This window comes from Esox lucius, chromosome 18, assembly GCF_011004845.1.
Source record: "Esox lucius isolate fEsoLuc1 chromosome 18, fEsoLuc1.pri, whole genome shotgun sequence".
NCBI classification, from domain to species: Eukaryota; Metazoa; Chordata; class Actinopteri; order Esociformes; family Esocidae; genus Esox; species Esox lucius.
In genome coordinates, this window is record NC_047586.1 from 8,266,763 (window position 1) to 8,282,670 (window position 15,908).

At 45.2% G+C, this 15,908-nt stretch overlaps 1 protein-coding gene across 11 annotated transcripts in view; it reads right to left on the bottom strand.

The window, feature by feature from the left end:
- The window catches only part of epha7 (eph receptor A7), a 65,778-nt gene that overhangs the window by 11,002 nt on the left and 38,868 nt on the right, over window positions 1-15,908 (bottom strand). For 4 of the 11 annotated variants that reach the window (XM_013138639.2, XM_013138636.2, XM_013138637.2 and 1 more), the window contains exons 6-8: window positions 3,239-3,363; window positions 2,112-2,280; window positions 957-1,068 (exon numbers count right to left, since the gene is read on the bottom strand). In XM_013138639.2, the coding sequence (XP_012994093.1) occupies window positions 957-1,068; window positions 2,112-2,280; window positions 3,239-3,363 (406 nt within the window). Of the gene's footprint in view, window positions 1-920; window positions 1,069-2,111; window positions 2,281-3,238; window positions 3,364-15,908 lie in introns of all 11 variants that reach the window. The other 7 variants (XM_034287806.1, XM_013138638.2, XM_013138635.2 and 4 more) reach the window with 3 other exon arrangements.

Consider the following 15,908-nt stretch of genomic DNA (forward strand, 5'->3'; position numbering starts at 1 on the left):
GAAGACAGGTAGAAAGAACAAGTAATCAACGGAGGGAGCCGAGGCAGAACGCGTTCTCTTTGTTTCACTAGGATGTTAACTCTGAGTCTCTATGCCTCGGGGGCAAAACGTTTGCATCTACACAGCTGAGAGGGGAGCTGTGGAGTCAGGCATGTCTATGTTGAAATAGCATATCCTCTTCTGTTCTTCTAACTACTCAGTCAAAGTACTTATTTTTATTTTTAATGAATAACCTTTGCGTATCTCCCGTTCCCTCAGGTATTTCATTACAACACAGCGCGTCGTTGTTTGCCAGCCACACGGAAACATTTGGCAGGAGGTAAACATCAAGTCGCGGGTGATTGACATTAGGGTTAACGGGGAAAGTGGGTACAGAAGTCAGGTGCTTATGGCTGTACCACCATGTGAAGCATGCTGTGATGGGATGCACTGGGGGAATGATGCTAATGGTGACTGGCATCCAGGAGGGTTGCTCTGAGAGAACATGGTGGGACCCTGCTCTGAGTGTTTCACTGTACAACAAACAAACACACAAACGCAGGTGTGGAGGGTACGTGCACGGACACGCGCTCACACACTGTCTCATGCACTTTAGAAAAACACTCCTGCGCAAAAAAATTGCACACCCTCACAAAGAGGACCTAAACCTTTAATTTTACTCTTGAATAGCCCTGCCTGTATAATGGATCCATTACACAAAGAGACACACACACACACACACACACACGCAGACAACATACATGCAGAAAAAGCGAGTCTATTTTTCTTCACAGTGTGAGGAGTGGAAAATGATGCGTCACAGTCCATTAGCACAGCATGTCTCAGACAGTGGATGGGTGCACGCGTGTATGGCGGACTGACTCCACAGCTACGGAGACCCGTGAGTGACAGAAAAGGCTAATGGACAAGCAGAGACTCACAGCAGCGGAGAGTCAACCGGGCCCGCGAGCGCGTACCTTCTCCCAATGATGAAGCCAAACACCATGAACACCAGGATAATGGTCCCTGCCACGGCGACCACCGCGATGATGATGACCGGGTTCTGCTCGCTGGAGACAATGGTGGCTGCTTGGAGAGGGACACATGGAAACGCACGCCCAGACACACACAGAGAACAGGCAGACATGTAAACACACAGAGAGACAGAGGCAGACACACAAACACACACAAACACACACACACAAAGCATACAGTGTAAACCTTCAGCACATCAGGCGATGGACTCCACAGGAAATAATAGAACTTATATTAAGCGAGCTCGGAGACCGAAAACTCCCTCCTCGCCCCTTCCCAGGGAGACGAGGAGGGCTAGTTCTATTTCTGGGCCCTCTGCATGCACGACTCCACTGTTTCCGAAAGTGGGCTTAATAGTCCCAAATGGTAGCGCTGCTGCCCTTCATCTGAAACAATGACATATCCAGGTTGGACTGTTTCCCATTCAGATATGCTTACAGTGGTGCCCTGTTTGCATTGACAAACCACCAACGGCTCCATAGAATGGGTGTCGTTGCACTTCACACTCTCAGTGGACATATGATGTATGCCTGGGAGAATTCGTTCCGCTTAAATCACGTGGGCTCAGTTGCTTCATAAACTGCAGTTGCACGTGTATGTTAGGCGAAGGTTGAATTTGAAGTAAAAGTCAGGTTAATAAGGATAAGCTTTGGGTTGGGTTTAGGGTTAGAATTTGTATCTCGCACTGGTGTTCGGTTGGGCTGAGATCTGGTGACCGTGAAGTCATAGCATAGGATTCACATCATTATCATCCTCATCAAACCATTCAATGCCATCCGTGGTCCAATAATGAACCCTCTTTAAAGGTCACTGAGCTCCTTTCCTCTTGACATTTTCATCCAAAATCAAAGTCAACTGGGCCCGCTCAGCATTCTTATACACGCCACACACCATCATAGGATGTTAACTGCTTAAATGGATCATTCGATTCACCTGGATGGAAGCATTCGTTATGTTCCTCCACTTATTTATTCAGGTTTTCCCTTTAATTTGTCACCTGTCTTTGTGTGTGTATGTATGAATGTCTGTATATGTTTGAATATCTCGGTGTGTGTGTGTGTGTGCGTGTGTGTGTGTGTGCATGACCAGGCTGGTACCTGAGGCCTCCTCCTTGGTGGTGACTTCCACGCGGGGCCCGAAGGTGCCGTATCCTGCAGCAGTAAAAGCTCGGATCTGGAAAACGTAGGCTGTACTGGGCTTCAGGTTGTTCACTGTAGCTGACGTGGACCTGGACTTCACTGTGGAGTAGATGCGATCCTTCTGCTCCTTAAACAGGAATAAACACATTACAATCTTGTCAATCACAGACAACAACATTGTACACAGTATGAGTTTCAAAAACGTATACTAAATATATTTAACTCTTTTTAAAATGAGGTTAACTATTGTGTCTCTGGATAGACTAGAATATGTCTGTAGAATGTGTATAGACTCTAGAATATGTCTCTCTGTATCAACTATTTGAAAACCCCCAAAACAGAAAACAAGATAAACCGCAAAGCCAGTTTCAGAATTTGTTTGGAATTTACAGACTGTTCTTTTCTGTCGATCTTCAAATGAGCTTCTCTGTAAAAATCCCCAAATGGAATGCCAGAGCCTGTTAGGAGTAAAGTCATGCTTGTTGCCAATTGTACAGCTGTGCAGACTACAGCCACAGCATGTGTCACAGAGGAGCGAACCACAGAGCCTGCTAGGTCGCTGCCAACACAGCCTGGGATACCAAGAGCCATGGAATCCAGCCTTTTGATTGGTTGTGTTAAAATCACTCTCCACAACCTCTGCGCTGCCTGGCTCATTTGCTCAGACCCGGGAGCCCTGGTCTCATTGTACTGCGTGAGGGGGTGAGGGAAGATACAGTAACAGATTGTTAATACTGGCTGGATAGCACAATGACGTGCGTGTTGGGATGTGTGTGTGTGTGTGTGTGTGTGTGGGTGGCTGTGAAGGACTCGGGACTGATTAAAATCTTATGAGTGTCTCATTCATTATTGCAATTATGGGACAAAGGATGTACTCGCAGGATCCCGAATCCAGTCGCGGTGACATGCAGATGTGTGAAAAGAAAGAGTAGGCAAAATGAAGCGAACAAAAAGGAGAGGAGCGAGATAGTGGATGAAGGGGTTTGGGAGAGCCAGAGTTGTCACTCACGGGCACACACACACACACGGGATACCCTTTGTCTTTGTCAAACGTTCAGGGCTTCAGTGGGGCATCACACACTCACCTTTTCATAGTACTTGATCTCATATTCGGTGATGACTCCATTGGGCAGCTCAGGCTCCTGCCAGGAGAGCTGGATGCTTCGCTGCTGAACTCTCTCCTTGATGACTTCACTCACTTGGGAGGGGGCTGTTGGAACAAGACATGCTTCAATAAGAGATGGGCCGATCCACAGGTGGGACGGGGTTTTTGGTTCTTTTTCTTTTTACTTGTAATGGGGAACTGTATAATGTTTTTTATTGCTTGTCTCCGTTTTTTGGTTTTTGTTTTGTAATTCTAACGGCTTAAAAACAAAAGGCATTTATAAAAGTGAGCAAAATGTCAAGCTGTGCCGTGGGTTACCATTCTAGTGAGCTCAACTGGCTCTCGCAGGTGTGGTAGGGCACGCACACGCACGCCCACGCACGCCCACGCACACACACACACACACACACCACTAGCTGCTAAACAACGTGTCTCGCCCAGCACTCTGAGAAGTCACACGGCTGCTCCTAAATGTTTACAACTTGTAATGGAAATTTCAATTACAGCACAAAACAGCGGAAGACGGCGTTATCCCAGCCAGTGTAAAACTGCAACACGTGGGTTATGAATGACAATTAAGCAATTAATTCCACTGAGGTACCGACGGAACAGGCGGCACTTATTCTCCCCAATGACAGAGGCATTTAAAAAGCCTTTTAGATAAATGTACCTGCAACCTCACAACGCCTGCTTTATGGCAGACTAATTATCTGTTGTACTGTGCATAAACTCGTTGCTTTTCCACCTTCTACTGCCCAATTACAGTGACTTGTAGACACACCTGTTGGGAAGACAGAAGGAGCATCTGTAATGGCGTTAGTTCTGAACACTGTCACGATCTGACACATTCAAATTTCCACAGATAAGCAAGAGGAAGTAAACAAAGACAGGCAATTGAAGCAACCACAATAAACTGGATATGTTCAATTCCAATTGGATGAAAATCGACAGATTGACGTGTGATAACCTCATTACCGTCTACAGTAACTATTTTCCTGACACAGCCATGTCTCCTCCAGCTGGCTCCTGAATTAAATGTTTATTTTCGGAGAACCACAGATTATGACGTACAGTTCAACTTTTTATAGAGAATGGAAAACAGTCCATATTAAATCTTGAGTTATGTATATAAAGAACGTCCTATATCTTATGAGAAATTCTGTGAAATAAGCAGGAAAAGGAATTTCCCTCAGGAAAAAGTAAGTGAAAGAGCTTCGATTGTGTGGGAAGGAAGGCTTGAGTCGGAGCTCAGCGCACAGCACATAAAGTGCTGATGTCTCTGCACTGTGTCGTGCGTCTCGTTGACCCAGTGAGAGAGGAGCTCTTGGAGCTTCTGGCCGTAACGCGGCCTGACCCCTGATTTGTTTTAAGATGACCTCCGGCTAATGACTGCTAATGGATTAAAACCTAGTTATGGCTCATCTGCATTACTGACAGTGATGCAGTGGACAGCGGGCAGAGACACTGTTTTGACATGTATAACCCCACAAGTCCAGTCACAGCAGGCGGACAATATATCATGTTCACGATGGCTACACAATAACAGGGACAGTTATGTGTTCATTTCCAGAGTCTTAGCAAGGGGTTAGGGCAGCTTTACATGGGCCGTCTTGGCTGTAATTCAGCTTGATTCCTGTCCATTGTCCTGTGACAACCCTTTGATAAATGCCCTCCCTTCTCCTCGTCAATGTATGTTCTGTTTGGAAAGGAGCTGCCTCCATGTTGGGCTGGGCAATACAGCCAAAAAGGTCATGGTCGATTCACAAATATATCTGAAAAAAAAAAAAAAAAAGGTTTCCCTAAATAAGCTTTGTTAAAGAATTAAAGGTTAAATACAATAAGTTTCAAATGCTGAGCAATAGTCAATTTAGGATTTGTGGAATCTCTGATCTAGTTTTGAAGTCCATGAAAAGTACTGCTACTATAGATTGTCCTGTATTTTAGATGTTGAAATCAAGTATCTTACTTAGATATTATATTACCAATTCCTTAAATATTAGATGCTATGTCAATTGCACATTTATAAATCACAGTCTAATATAGTAATTGGTGGCAAGCAGTGATAGAAACTGAGCATTCATTTTCCAGCATTAGAGTAAAGATAAACAGGGTCTGTTCACAGGATCTCCTCTATTAGAGTAATGCCTCTAATGCAAACAACAAGCTGTTTCCACAGTGAGGAAAACGAGATCTTGAGTGGCAGGGATAGAGGCTGTGTGTGTGTGTGTGTGTGTGTGTGTGTTCTTACACAGTTTTGTGTACAGCATCAGATTAGAAGGGGAAAAGGACACAAGTAAAAAGAAAACATGAGCTCAAGCGAACGTAATATAAAAAAGGAAATATATCCATACTGGGATAAAAGCATTTGGAACACACAGCCCAGCCAGAAGGCATCGATGATCTATTCTCTATATGTGTGTGACACAGGAACAGCCCGTGCCTCAACACACTTTAGCGCGTCTTCCTCTCTGAGGGTCTTCTCTGGCATTTTGTTGTCATCTTCCCTTGCAATTCCTTGTGTACAAGTGTCAATGACCCTGGGAGGGTTTCAGCAGCCGTGGATGTGAGCAGATAGATAGATGTGATCTAAAGTGACATTTGTACAGCTGAAAGCACTTGAAGCTCGGTAATTGGATCTTTTTACACTTTACTGTCGGTCACTTGGCTCCATCGACTGTTTATTTGCAGGATGAATGAAGATGATGCTGGCTGTTTCGAGTCTCTTTCTCTCATCCTCTTTCACTGTCTCTCCTCCTCCTCCCCTTCCCTCCCATTGTCTCTCTCCTTCCTCTCCTTCTCCCCCAATGTCTCTCTCCTCCTCTCCTTCTCTGTCTTGTTTAGGCTGAACTAGGACAGCAGCAGCTAGCGTGAGTGGCTGTTCCTCAGAGATGCCGTGACTAAAGTAATAAAAAAGAATGAAACGTTCAGTCTTTCGGCTCTGTAGCCATGCCCATGTGTTTCTATGCTGACTTATGGCGCTGCTTCCTGTCAGTCGAGCTGAGGCGGCATCTCAAAAGGATCCCTATTACCCACATATAGGGCCCTTTGTTCCCCTTGTTCCCTATACAGTACACTCGTTATGCCTATAGTGCAATGGCAGAGCACACTGTATTGGATAGGGCGCCATTGGGGAGTCACCCACCACCGCATCATAAGATCCACCTCATTTACCCACCCACCGCCCCCCCCCACCCCCACGCCCCCACGCCACCCCCGTGCCCTGAGGCATCCTCCTGCAATGCCTGAGTCAGTCACCCGGGAGCCCGAACAGACATGACTCCTCCACATCCTCCCCGCCACACCTCCCCCCTGCGCCTCTCGCTGAGTCACGGGGAGACTTTTGCTGCGGCTGCTACGTTCCCTCACTGCTACGTTTAGGACGGCTCTTCCCAAAAAAACAGGAAGGGGGCGGGAATTGCCTCCAAGCATCAGCTGAGTGGTCTGAGGGGTGAGAGTGCGGGAGCTGGGTTAGTCGCTAATACGGCCCGAGACACGTTCCTTCTCCCCCGTGGACCACTCAGGCAGCGCCCTGTGACAGACATTAATAACATGCTTAACATTTTGGAGACCAGAAAGCCAGAAAGCAGTCAGCCTCTCACAGACCTTTAACACACCCCGACGGGTAAACGTACCAGAAAATCCTCTAATTGTCATGCCAAGGTAACTGGTTGGGGGAAAGCATTTGTGCGATCACTCAGTCTGCAATATCAGTGACCCCCAAAACATCCCCCTGTAAAGCCAACTCGTCCGGAAGCCCTCCCACGCTCATGTAATGCATTTGAATACCTTTTACGAATACATTACGCAGGGGATATTTTAATATCCGCTTCTGTTCCACAGTAAGTCTGCCAAGGCGACAGGCAGAAAAAATGTCAGTTCATTATAGAAGATCATTTCTATCTGCTCTGCTATAAACAACTCTTCTTTTAATTAACAAACTATTGAAGTCAAGCTTGAGTGTCTTACGCCCATTCCTGATTGAGTGAACTAGAGAACACATACCATCTTTAACGCCATGCTTATTTAATAGCATTCAAATTACATACGAATGGGAGATTAATGTGCCTACTTTTTAACAGGTTTTGCGCACAGTTGATGGGACGAGGAACAAAAACCCTCTGATAATACAAACTGTTGAGAGGCTGACCACAGTGTGGGAACGGACAGGGAACCACATTCGGTATTGTGATCTGTGGCAGCAGGTGGACTAGCAGTTAGAAAAGCACTTGGAGTGTTGGGCTAGTAACCAAAAGGATACTTCAATCGAGACCAACACCTTCCCGTTTCACAACAACACACTTCCTGACAAAAATGAGTCAGCATAATGAAATCATACTACATTTAGAATATATGTACCGAGCTTCAGACAGACAGCTGATATATATATATAAACTCTCCATACCGATTTCAGGGGATCAAGAAGTTAGCCAAGCCAGCAGCTAAATGTGACCCCACCCACCACAACCAGAGACTTGGGATTGAAGTGGTCGTTTTTTGGTATTTTAGTTTTGTTTGGTTCACTATTCACGATTTCGCTATTTAACTCTTAATATATTTGCACATTTTAAAACACAACACCTGAATTCCCATCAAATAATATGAATCACTCTCACACGCAAACAGACACAGCGTCTTAATAAAATAGCAAACCATTACAATATTACCATTATATATTTCCTAATGTTGTGGTTGTAATGGACTCAGTTAGTCTGAGCATCCAGGCAAATAAAGCTTATCTGAATCCAAACTAGATAGGAAATCTAAGAACAACATGGGTGTTTCAACACTATAAACACCTGCAGACAAAATACATTGGCTTCACCTCTGATAAAATGACTAAGGAAATGGGTGTGATGTACCGCAGACAGCAACCACCTCAGACATGTTTCAGTCACACAGAGTTGTTTTTCATCTGTCCCTCATCCACTAGATTTCCTCCCGTCATGACCACACGTTTTATTTACGGCCCACTTTGGGGCACTCGACTTTAATAGATTAGGAGCCTTTTTCAGCCATTCCTTCCAAAGTCTATGAAAACATCAAGATGGGCAACATGAACGGTCCCGGGATGACACCAACGAGCTATGACATAATCCCAATTACATCCCATTTGACATTGTGACTCCCATAAGAGAGAAAAACTCCCTGGTATTAAACACTGGAGGCAGTGTTCCAAGCAGAGCTGGTGTGTGTGCAATAACTGTGTGTAGGAAGCGTGTTAGTTCCCTCAGTTACCCCATGATTCCCAAGACCTGAGCGCCTGGCGTCCCAGTCAAACGCTGGCTGGGCTTAGACCCTCCTGGCCCTAACCATGCAACAGTCAAGGTTATTCAATCACTCAGTACGCCCGAAAACTGGCTTCTGAGAGGAAAAAAACACGTAAAACATGTTTTGTGCTCGGCACAGTCAGTAGCGGCTCTATAAAAGAGCTAATCAAGACACTGATAGGCCTGGTAGGCCTAGGCCTTTGATGAATGTGAGGGAACTGTGGGAATGACGAGGTTCTGCTCTGGTGTGTTCTCCCTCCACCCTCCTTGCCCCTGCCCTCCAGAAAGACCCACACACGGAAATGCGCCTCCTCAGATGCCGCCACTCAGATTTGTCACCTCCGCTTAGAGTCAGCGAGGGAGATGGTGAAAGCGACCGCAGCAGACATAAATTGTTCAGCCCCGTTAAGTAATGCAGGTTCTATTTTTTAGAGGGATCAAGCCTTCAGCTTTCATGTGGATGACATTGCTGAGTGGAGTCCTTTGTAACTGAGAAATTCCCAATCTTTTCTCTGCACTTACAGCTAAATCGGGCCTCTCACCTCTCACTCCCCTCACTCTGCAAATGCATTCTCTTTCCAAACAAGTCATTAAGTATAGATAATAAGAACTCACCCATTTCATTGATCAGCTCTAGTTCTCTGATTTAAATTCTGTCTAAGCCTCAGTATATAATAAGGGTTTATAAAAAAAAAAAAACCCCTAATAAACACGTTTTCCTGATGAGGTGCGCTTCAAACTGGAGTGAGAAAAAGCCCAGCTAGAGGATGGGCGACTCCCCTGCCAGTGAGCCATAACAACAGTGTTGGACTCTGGCCTCCTAGCGTGTGCATTCATGGACGTCTAAAGGGTGTCCGTTTTAAAGCAATTGGCAGTGGCTTATTTGGGGGAGGCCCAGGTCGTCCCTCAAGTTCCACCTGAGAACTGAACGGTTCCGCAACGGTTCTACGCCTCGGCCCTGACACCTAGACAAGGCCATCGTTACTGTCCAACTCAAAGGCCGTTTAGGAATCTCGCCGTACCGAAAATGACTTCTCTGAAGTCCGTCACACCATGTACGTTCATTCGGACGCGTATCGACTTAAAAGCAATACATAAAACCTTGCGGACCGGAATTGTTGCCGACCTGCGTGTAATCCCCGTAACAACGGCTTTTGCAGAGCTGTGAGCCCATGTGTGTGTGACTCATTGCAAAGGGTTAGCAGAGGGAACATTTCCCCGGACCCCTTTAACATTCACGCTGCACTGATGCAAAGTGTTCTGTGTGCATCATTGACCCTCCATCGCGTGCCGACAGGGAGTCCGTTCGTTTCAGCCTGCCCCTCCATCGCGTGCTGACCGAGTCCGATCGTTCGAGCCCGCCCCTCGACAGCCGTCCCATGCTGTGCGAAGCCTTTTTTTTTATGTTCCTTTTTTTTATTTATTTTTTTCCCCAAATGGAATTCAGTTGTGTAACAGATGCAGAAATCACTGTTCGGCTTTGTTACATAATTGTTTCGCCAGCAGGACTCCCATTTAGTGAGAATACACTCCACTGCACAGTGTCAGTGGCCAAATTAGGGAGCCGGGTTAATGCGGCTGGCAGCCTATTAGCAGCCATTCTAAGACACTCAGAGAGGACAGAAGAGTAACTGAGGCTGGCCGGGCTCCCATGGCCATATCAGTCTTCTTCTCTGGCGTTGTAGGGCACGGACGTAATAACCTCCCGCCTGTCTCTCTTATCCCACATAATCATATCTCAGTGAAAACACGGCGTCGTCATCTTCAGGATCACGAGGATGTAAATAAAACTGATGAATGGGTTCCCGGGGACAAGTTGGAAAGTATACACTCAAAACAAGACAGCCAAGCACTGAAGAAGATCAGTCACTGCTTGGTTTTTAAGGAGCCAGGGGTCCAAAACATTGTTTTCCTAATTCCAATATGATTCTGTCGCCATCCCAACCTCTCCCCTGCTTACAGTCTACTGGGCTAAAGAAGCACAGTAAGGGCCAAGTCGATAATAAAGTTTTATCGTTGAAAAAAGTCACATGTAAACGATGTGTTACAGTCCAAACCACGACACAACAACAAGTACCTCCACTTGCCCCCGAATAATAATGCGTCCTCTTAACTTGCCATAACCTCGCAGTTCAGCTTCTCATTTCTGTCAAATCCTCTGCTGCTCACATCCAGGGTAACGCGAGAGGCCAATTTAATGCAATACATTTTACTTGCTGCCAAATGAGGGCTTTTGTTGACTTGTTGGCAATCAACATTTTACTGACAATAAACAACAGTCTTGGATGTGAGAGGAGAAGAATGTAAACGGTGCTAAACTCAGACGTGTTACAGGGCGGTCGGCGGAAATAAATGACACAGGCAAAAACGGCATGGGGGCGGGGGGGCTCTGCGGCTTTGTAAATAAATCTCTGTTTCATTCCTGTCTGTTCTCCATCCGAACAATTCACTTAATTAGAGTAAATCTTAGTCAGGCACCACAACCAAATGGCTTCCCTGTAAGATGTACGGGGTCATATCCTCGGCTTACTGCAGAACTTTTCTGAGATCCGTGGAATTTAAGGCAGTGACACACCAGCCTGTTCATGAAGTCATACAAATTTGCCATTTCCATTGCAAATTCAAATCCCATATTCTTATGATGACATGTAATTCCTGTTCAGTACACTGAATGTCACAGGGAATCATCTGTAAAGCAACAAACGCTTCCCAGATTAAATGGAAGTAGCGTGCGACACATAGCGATGTGGTAATGTAGATGCTTGGTTCTACTTATCGTCCGCCTCACTGACCTTTCTCCAACAGACAGACGTGAGCCGTGTCTTTTCAAGCACACCAACTGGCCTAAGCAGAGATACGGGTCTGTGTTCACAGTGGCTTTATCGTTTATCTTAATAAAACAAAGGGTCTGGAGTAAAAGAAACAAAAAAACACACAGGCAGATTAGAGCAACATCCACACAGTCCAATGTCCCTAAAACTAGTTCTGACACTATTTACAAGATCTGCTGCTAACTGGCCACGGGGCGCTCCACCACCTCCTCACTCCTATTAAATGTCAAAGCACGGCCCCGGGCCCCGGCGCACGCATCTAAAGCCTTGATTGGACATCGGAGCCTTAAGGGAACGGGAAACGCGAGATAATTCACAAAATGCATTGTGCCACCTCTGAGGGTTTGCTTGGGTCAGAGTCCTGAGGCTGAGATACTATACCGGGGGTTTGGGGCATTACGGCCTCTTAGATGTACACTTAGATGTCTTCTCACACAGGCAGCCTGCCTCAGACCGGGTTAGCCCTGCTTCCTGATTCCATTAGCACCAGTGAACACGTCATGTCTCTGGCATTGCCACAGCAAATATTACCATTTCAAACAACGGTTTCACAGGAACGGGGGAACCATACGATCACCGAGGGTTGGCATCATAAACATCAATTTATTACAGAAATACCTCTGTCATCATAGACGACGATGATATTAATCGCAGCTCGTGTGCTCTTTAATCACAGTCTTGGACAGCATCCATCGAACGGAAATCATTTCCAGAGCTCCGCCAGCCGCGCCTGTAATTTTGCACTGAGCGGGGTCTTGTTGGACGCTCTCTGCTGATTGCCAGCAGATCCAGGCCCAACAGGCAGGCCTCGCTCGCCCCCCTCTATCTCCGTCTCCCTCTTGGCGAGAACGCTGAGTGGAGCTCATACCGGTGGAGTCCAGGCGGAGGCAGACCTTCCTCTCCGAAGGGCAGAAAATCACCCGGCCTGCTCCGAAAATTTTGGACTGCTGCGGGGTTCGGCGTGTAGAAACACGAAAGCTCCCATCACCCACAGTGCAGCTGGGGCCAGAGTACCGAGGGACCACCTCTGAGAGGGCGACGACAACTGGAGCAGCGCAAGCATCAAGAACAATGGACCTTCAACGGCACATGCACGCGTTAAAACATGTTGTTTTATGTTGTGGTTGTTGTTGGCAAGCAGATAAGAAATTATGGAAGCGAAAATGGGAGCTGGTTCTGTAAAACATAAACTAGCATGTTTGTTGTAGGGTTGAGCAATAAAACAAATCAGACAAAAAGGCAGACAACATAAAAGTGAAAGGATACTTGATTTATTACATGGCCCCAGAATTGAATGGCAGCTCATCATTATTTTGGTGGATTCTGAAGCTACAGGTCACAGTCATGCTCCTAGAGGGGAGTTATTCCGCTTTTCAGCTCTCTCATCTCTGCCCATAAATCGCACAGCTAATCCCGTAAATGCCTCTGTTACAACTCCGCCCTGCAACACCTAATTTCACCTCCTATTTCAGGCACGCAATCAATGATGCCTCCATTGCCACCACCGACAACCAGAACCGACTTGTGCCGAGGTGATAATGACCATACATGGAATTTGGAGAAATACTTCAAGTGGGAGTAAGATGGAGCGTAACACGTACCGCCTGGGAAAGGCAAGCGTGCCTGCCCATGCGATAAACAACATCAGCTTTGCTGTGCCCCATCTGGGAAACGGGGAGAAGTGCGTTGATGGAGTTAGGGTGACTAGTGATGAGGGACAGCACCGGCCCGCCCACCCAACTTCAGCAGTCTGGGGGGGGGGGGGGGTGACTTGATGACTAAACCCTGCATCAGAAACCCAGACAGCCCTCATCCCACAACACGCCCTCGACCGAGGAATACAGACAGCTTAGATACAGATTGCGACAACCAAAAAAAAAAAAAAACAGTGTGCTTAGTCACAGGACTTTTGGGATTTTGTCATCGCCGGAGAGCTGCGTTATCATTCATCTGTCTGATGTGACGCAAGCTTGATGTCTTTGTTCAGACAAAACCAAAATGACAGGGCATGACGGAAAGCAGACATGCGCCATAACACCGGCAGGGTGTGGCCCCTTTTACATAACACGCTCCAAAATAGACAGAAGGTAAAATATTAGAAGGTTCATCAATCTACAGGGTGCACAGATGAGATGATGATCTTAGATTTGATGGTTCAACCAGCCATGTCTGCTTCTGGATTACAGTATATCAGTTAAACGTTCAATCTTTGTGCTTTGCAGAAGACAAGTGACTCTGTGTCCAGGGGGATTTCCTATAACAACCCCAACCCCCCCACCCATAAAACATGACTCTCTTGGTTTTACCACATCTCCCAAGCTTCTAACAATATGTAAATATGATTTATTAGAATTATCAGGTAGAAGCTGTTTTGGCATGTCAAAACTCATTTAAATTCAGTATTGTTTCCACCCTTACGTCATGAATTAGATGAAAATAATGAAAAAAGGTTGATTCCTCCACCAGTCAGACAACACAGCTTTCTTTGCTATTCCTTGGACTCACTTGCTGATTTGAAATGTCTGCAACCTAAACTGTGCTGAATGATATGCTACCTACTAAAACAATGGCCTCTCTCAGGTTGCTTAGCGGAACCATGAACTTGCCGAGAAAACAAGCAAAGCCCAGTCAGACAGTTTCTTTTGTCCCTCTTCCCCTTGTATCCACCAGCTTCCAGAGCATGTGATTGGCCATAATCGCTGGGCACAAATTGGCTTCAGTTTGCCATGAGAGATACCACTGCAATACTGTGCAGGTAACCTGGTCAGCACCATTCACCTAGAAACCATCCCGCTCAGTTCAGCGTTTGGGCAGAATAACAATAAAACAAGGGGTTTGAGGGCAGCCATCTTAACCCTAAACCAGTGGATATTGGCAATGCTGTACTTTCCACAGTAGTAAGACCCTTCACCCAGGAAATGATGCCACAAGAGGTTCTATCGAGGTGTTTGTGACTGTTTGCTGTTGTTTTGTATGCAGTACCTGAACTGCTTTGGTTAAACACATTCCCCCAAACTGCAGCTCTCAGGAAAACAATTGATCTCTCAACACATTTATTCTGCTGCAACACTGCAAGTCTGGGACATAATACTAGGGGATTATAAATAGTATATTTTATATATATTTAGGTCAAATCGGGCTCCTGCCAGGGAAAGCGTGTGTGAATGTGTGAATAGGACTAGGTTGTCACATTCTAACACTGCCAAGAATTCCTGAGTAACACAGGCTTCATTATATCACTGCAATTATGCCTCAGAACGTTACCCCGCTCCATGATCTCTCCTGTTTGTCTGATAAGAGCATTATTTGGTTACTAACTCTTCTAATGGACTTTGCAATGACTCCCTCTTCTTCCCCCAATACAATTAATCTCTGATATGAAGCAATTAGGGTTGTCAAACGATGCAAATAATTTATTGAGTTAATCGCAGGAGTTGGTGAAATGGAGATGTAATTTAAGATAGTCATACTGACATCTTCATCTTTCTCTGAAGTATTGATTAGCAACTATAGGTAAATTAAGAAACCCTTAATGTTTTTTTGTTTTGATACATTGTTGACTTTAGATGTATGTTTTCACTATGTTTTTATACAGTGCTTTCATACAATTAAATTAATCGTAAATGTATGTGCACGAAAATGACAAAAAAGTGAATGAAGTTAACAAGTTAAGTCTGTCAGCACTAAAAAAGATAATGAAATTATCAAAGCGTTTTTCAATATAGGTTGCTCTTTAAATTCAATACAAGTCACAGACTAATAAGATATTAAATGTCAAATAAAATTTTAAAAAGTAATTACTACATAATAAAATATAAATCAATATTTCTTAACATTGAAACATTTTCTTTTAGAGAACCGCTCAGCTAGAGCCTGTTTTTGTAGTGCCCACTATATCACGCCATAGGTTGCATACCTTGTGTTTCATAGCTTCGTGGTAAAGTTACTGCGAGTTACTTAAAATGACAAACCCAGGGAAACCCAATGGTCCAGTAAAACTGAGCTTGGCTCAGCAGATGAATCGGTTTCCCTGAATGTATGGAGGAACACAGCCACTATATTAAAATGTGAAAGGAAAAAGAAAAGGCCTGGCAGTAAGGCCTTTGAAGTCATTGGGCTGATTGTGAAGTTTGGAACTTCAGACACAATACTCACTCAAAATGTTATGTCAGAGATGTAATTTTATCTCCTCAAAGAGAAAGCAGGTATGTACAGTAAGAACACAAGCTTCTGTGGAACTGTTTGTCTTTGGAGAGGACATTCCTTAATCTATTACAAATGAAAACAAGTTCTGGTCAAATAAAAAGCTAAGGCTTCCACATGGAACTAATCAGTAGTCAATGCCTTGAATCACTTTTAATTGTGTTGTCTCTTAAAATGCCTGGCCCAATGCAACTGCCATTAATCACACAGCACAATTAAAAAGCTGCCACAGCCCTTTTCTTTGTTTATCAGTCTGAATTGCCCTAATCCTCAGCTATTAAACTAAAGAATAGCTAGTCCGGCCATTTATATCCATATGCTGTGCACTCTCCATTTTGGACAAGTCCGC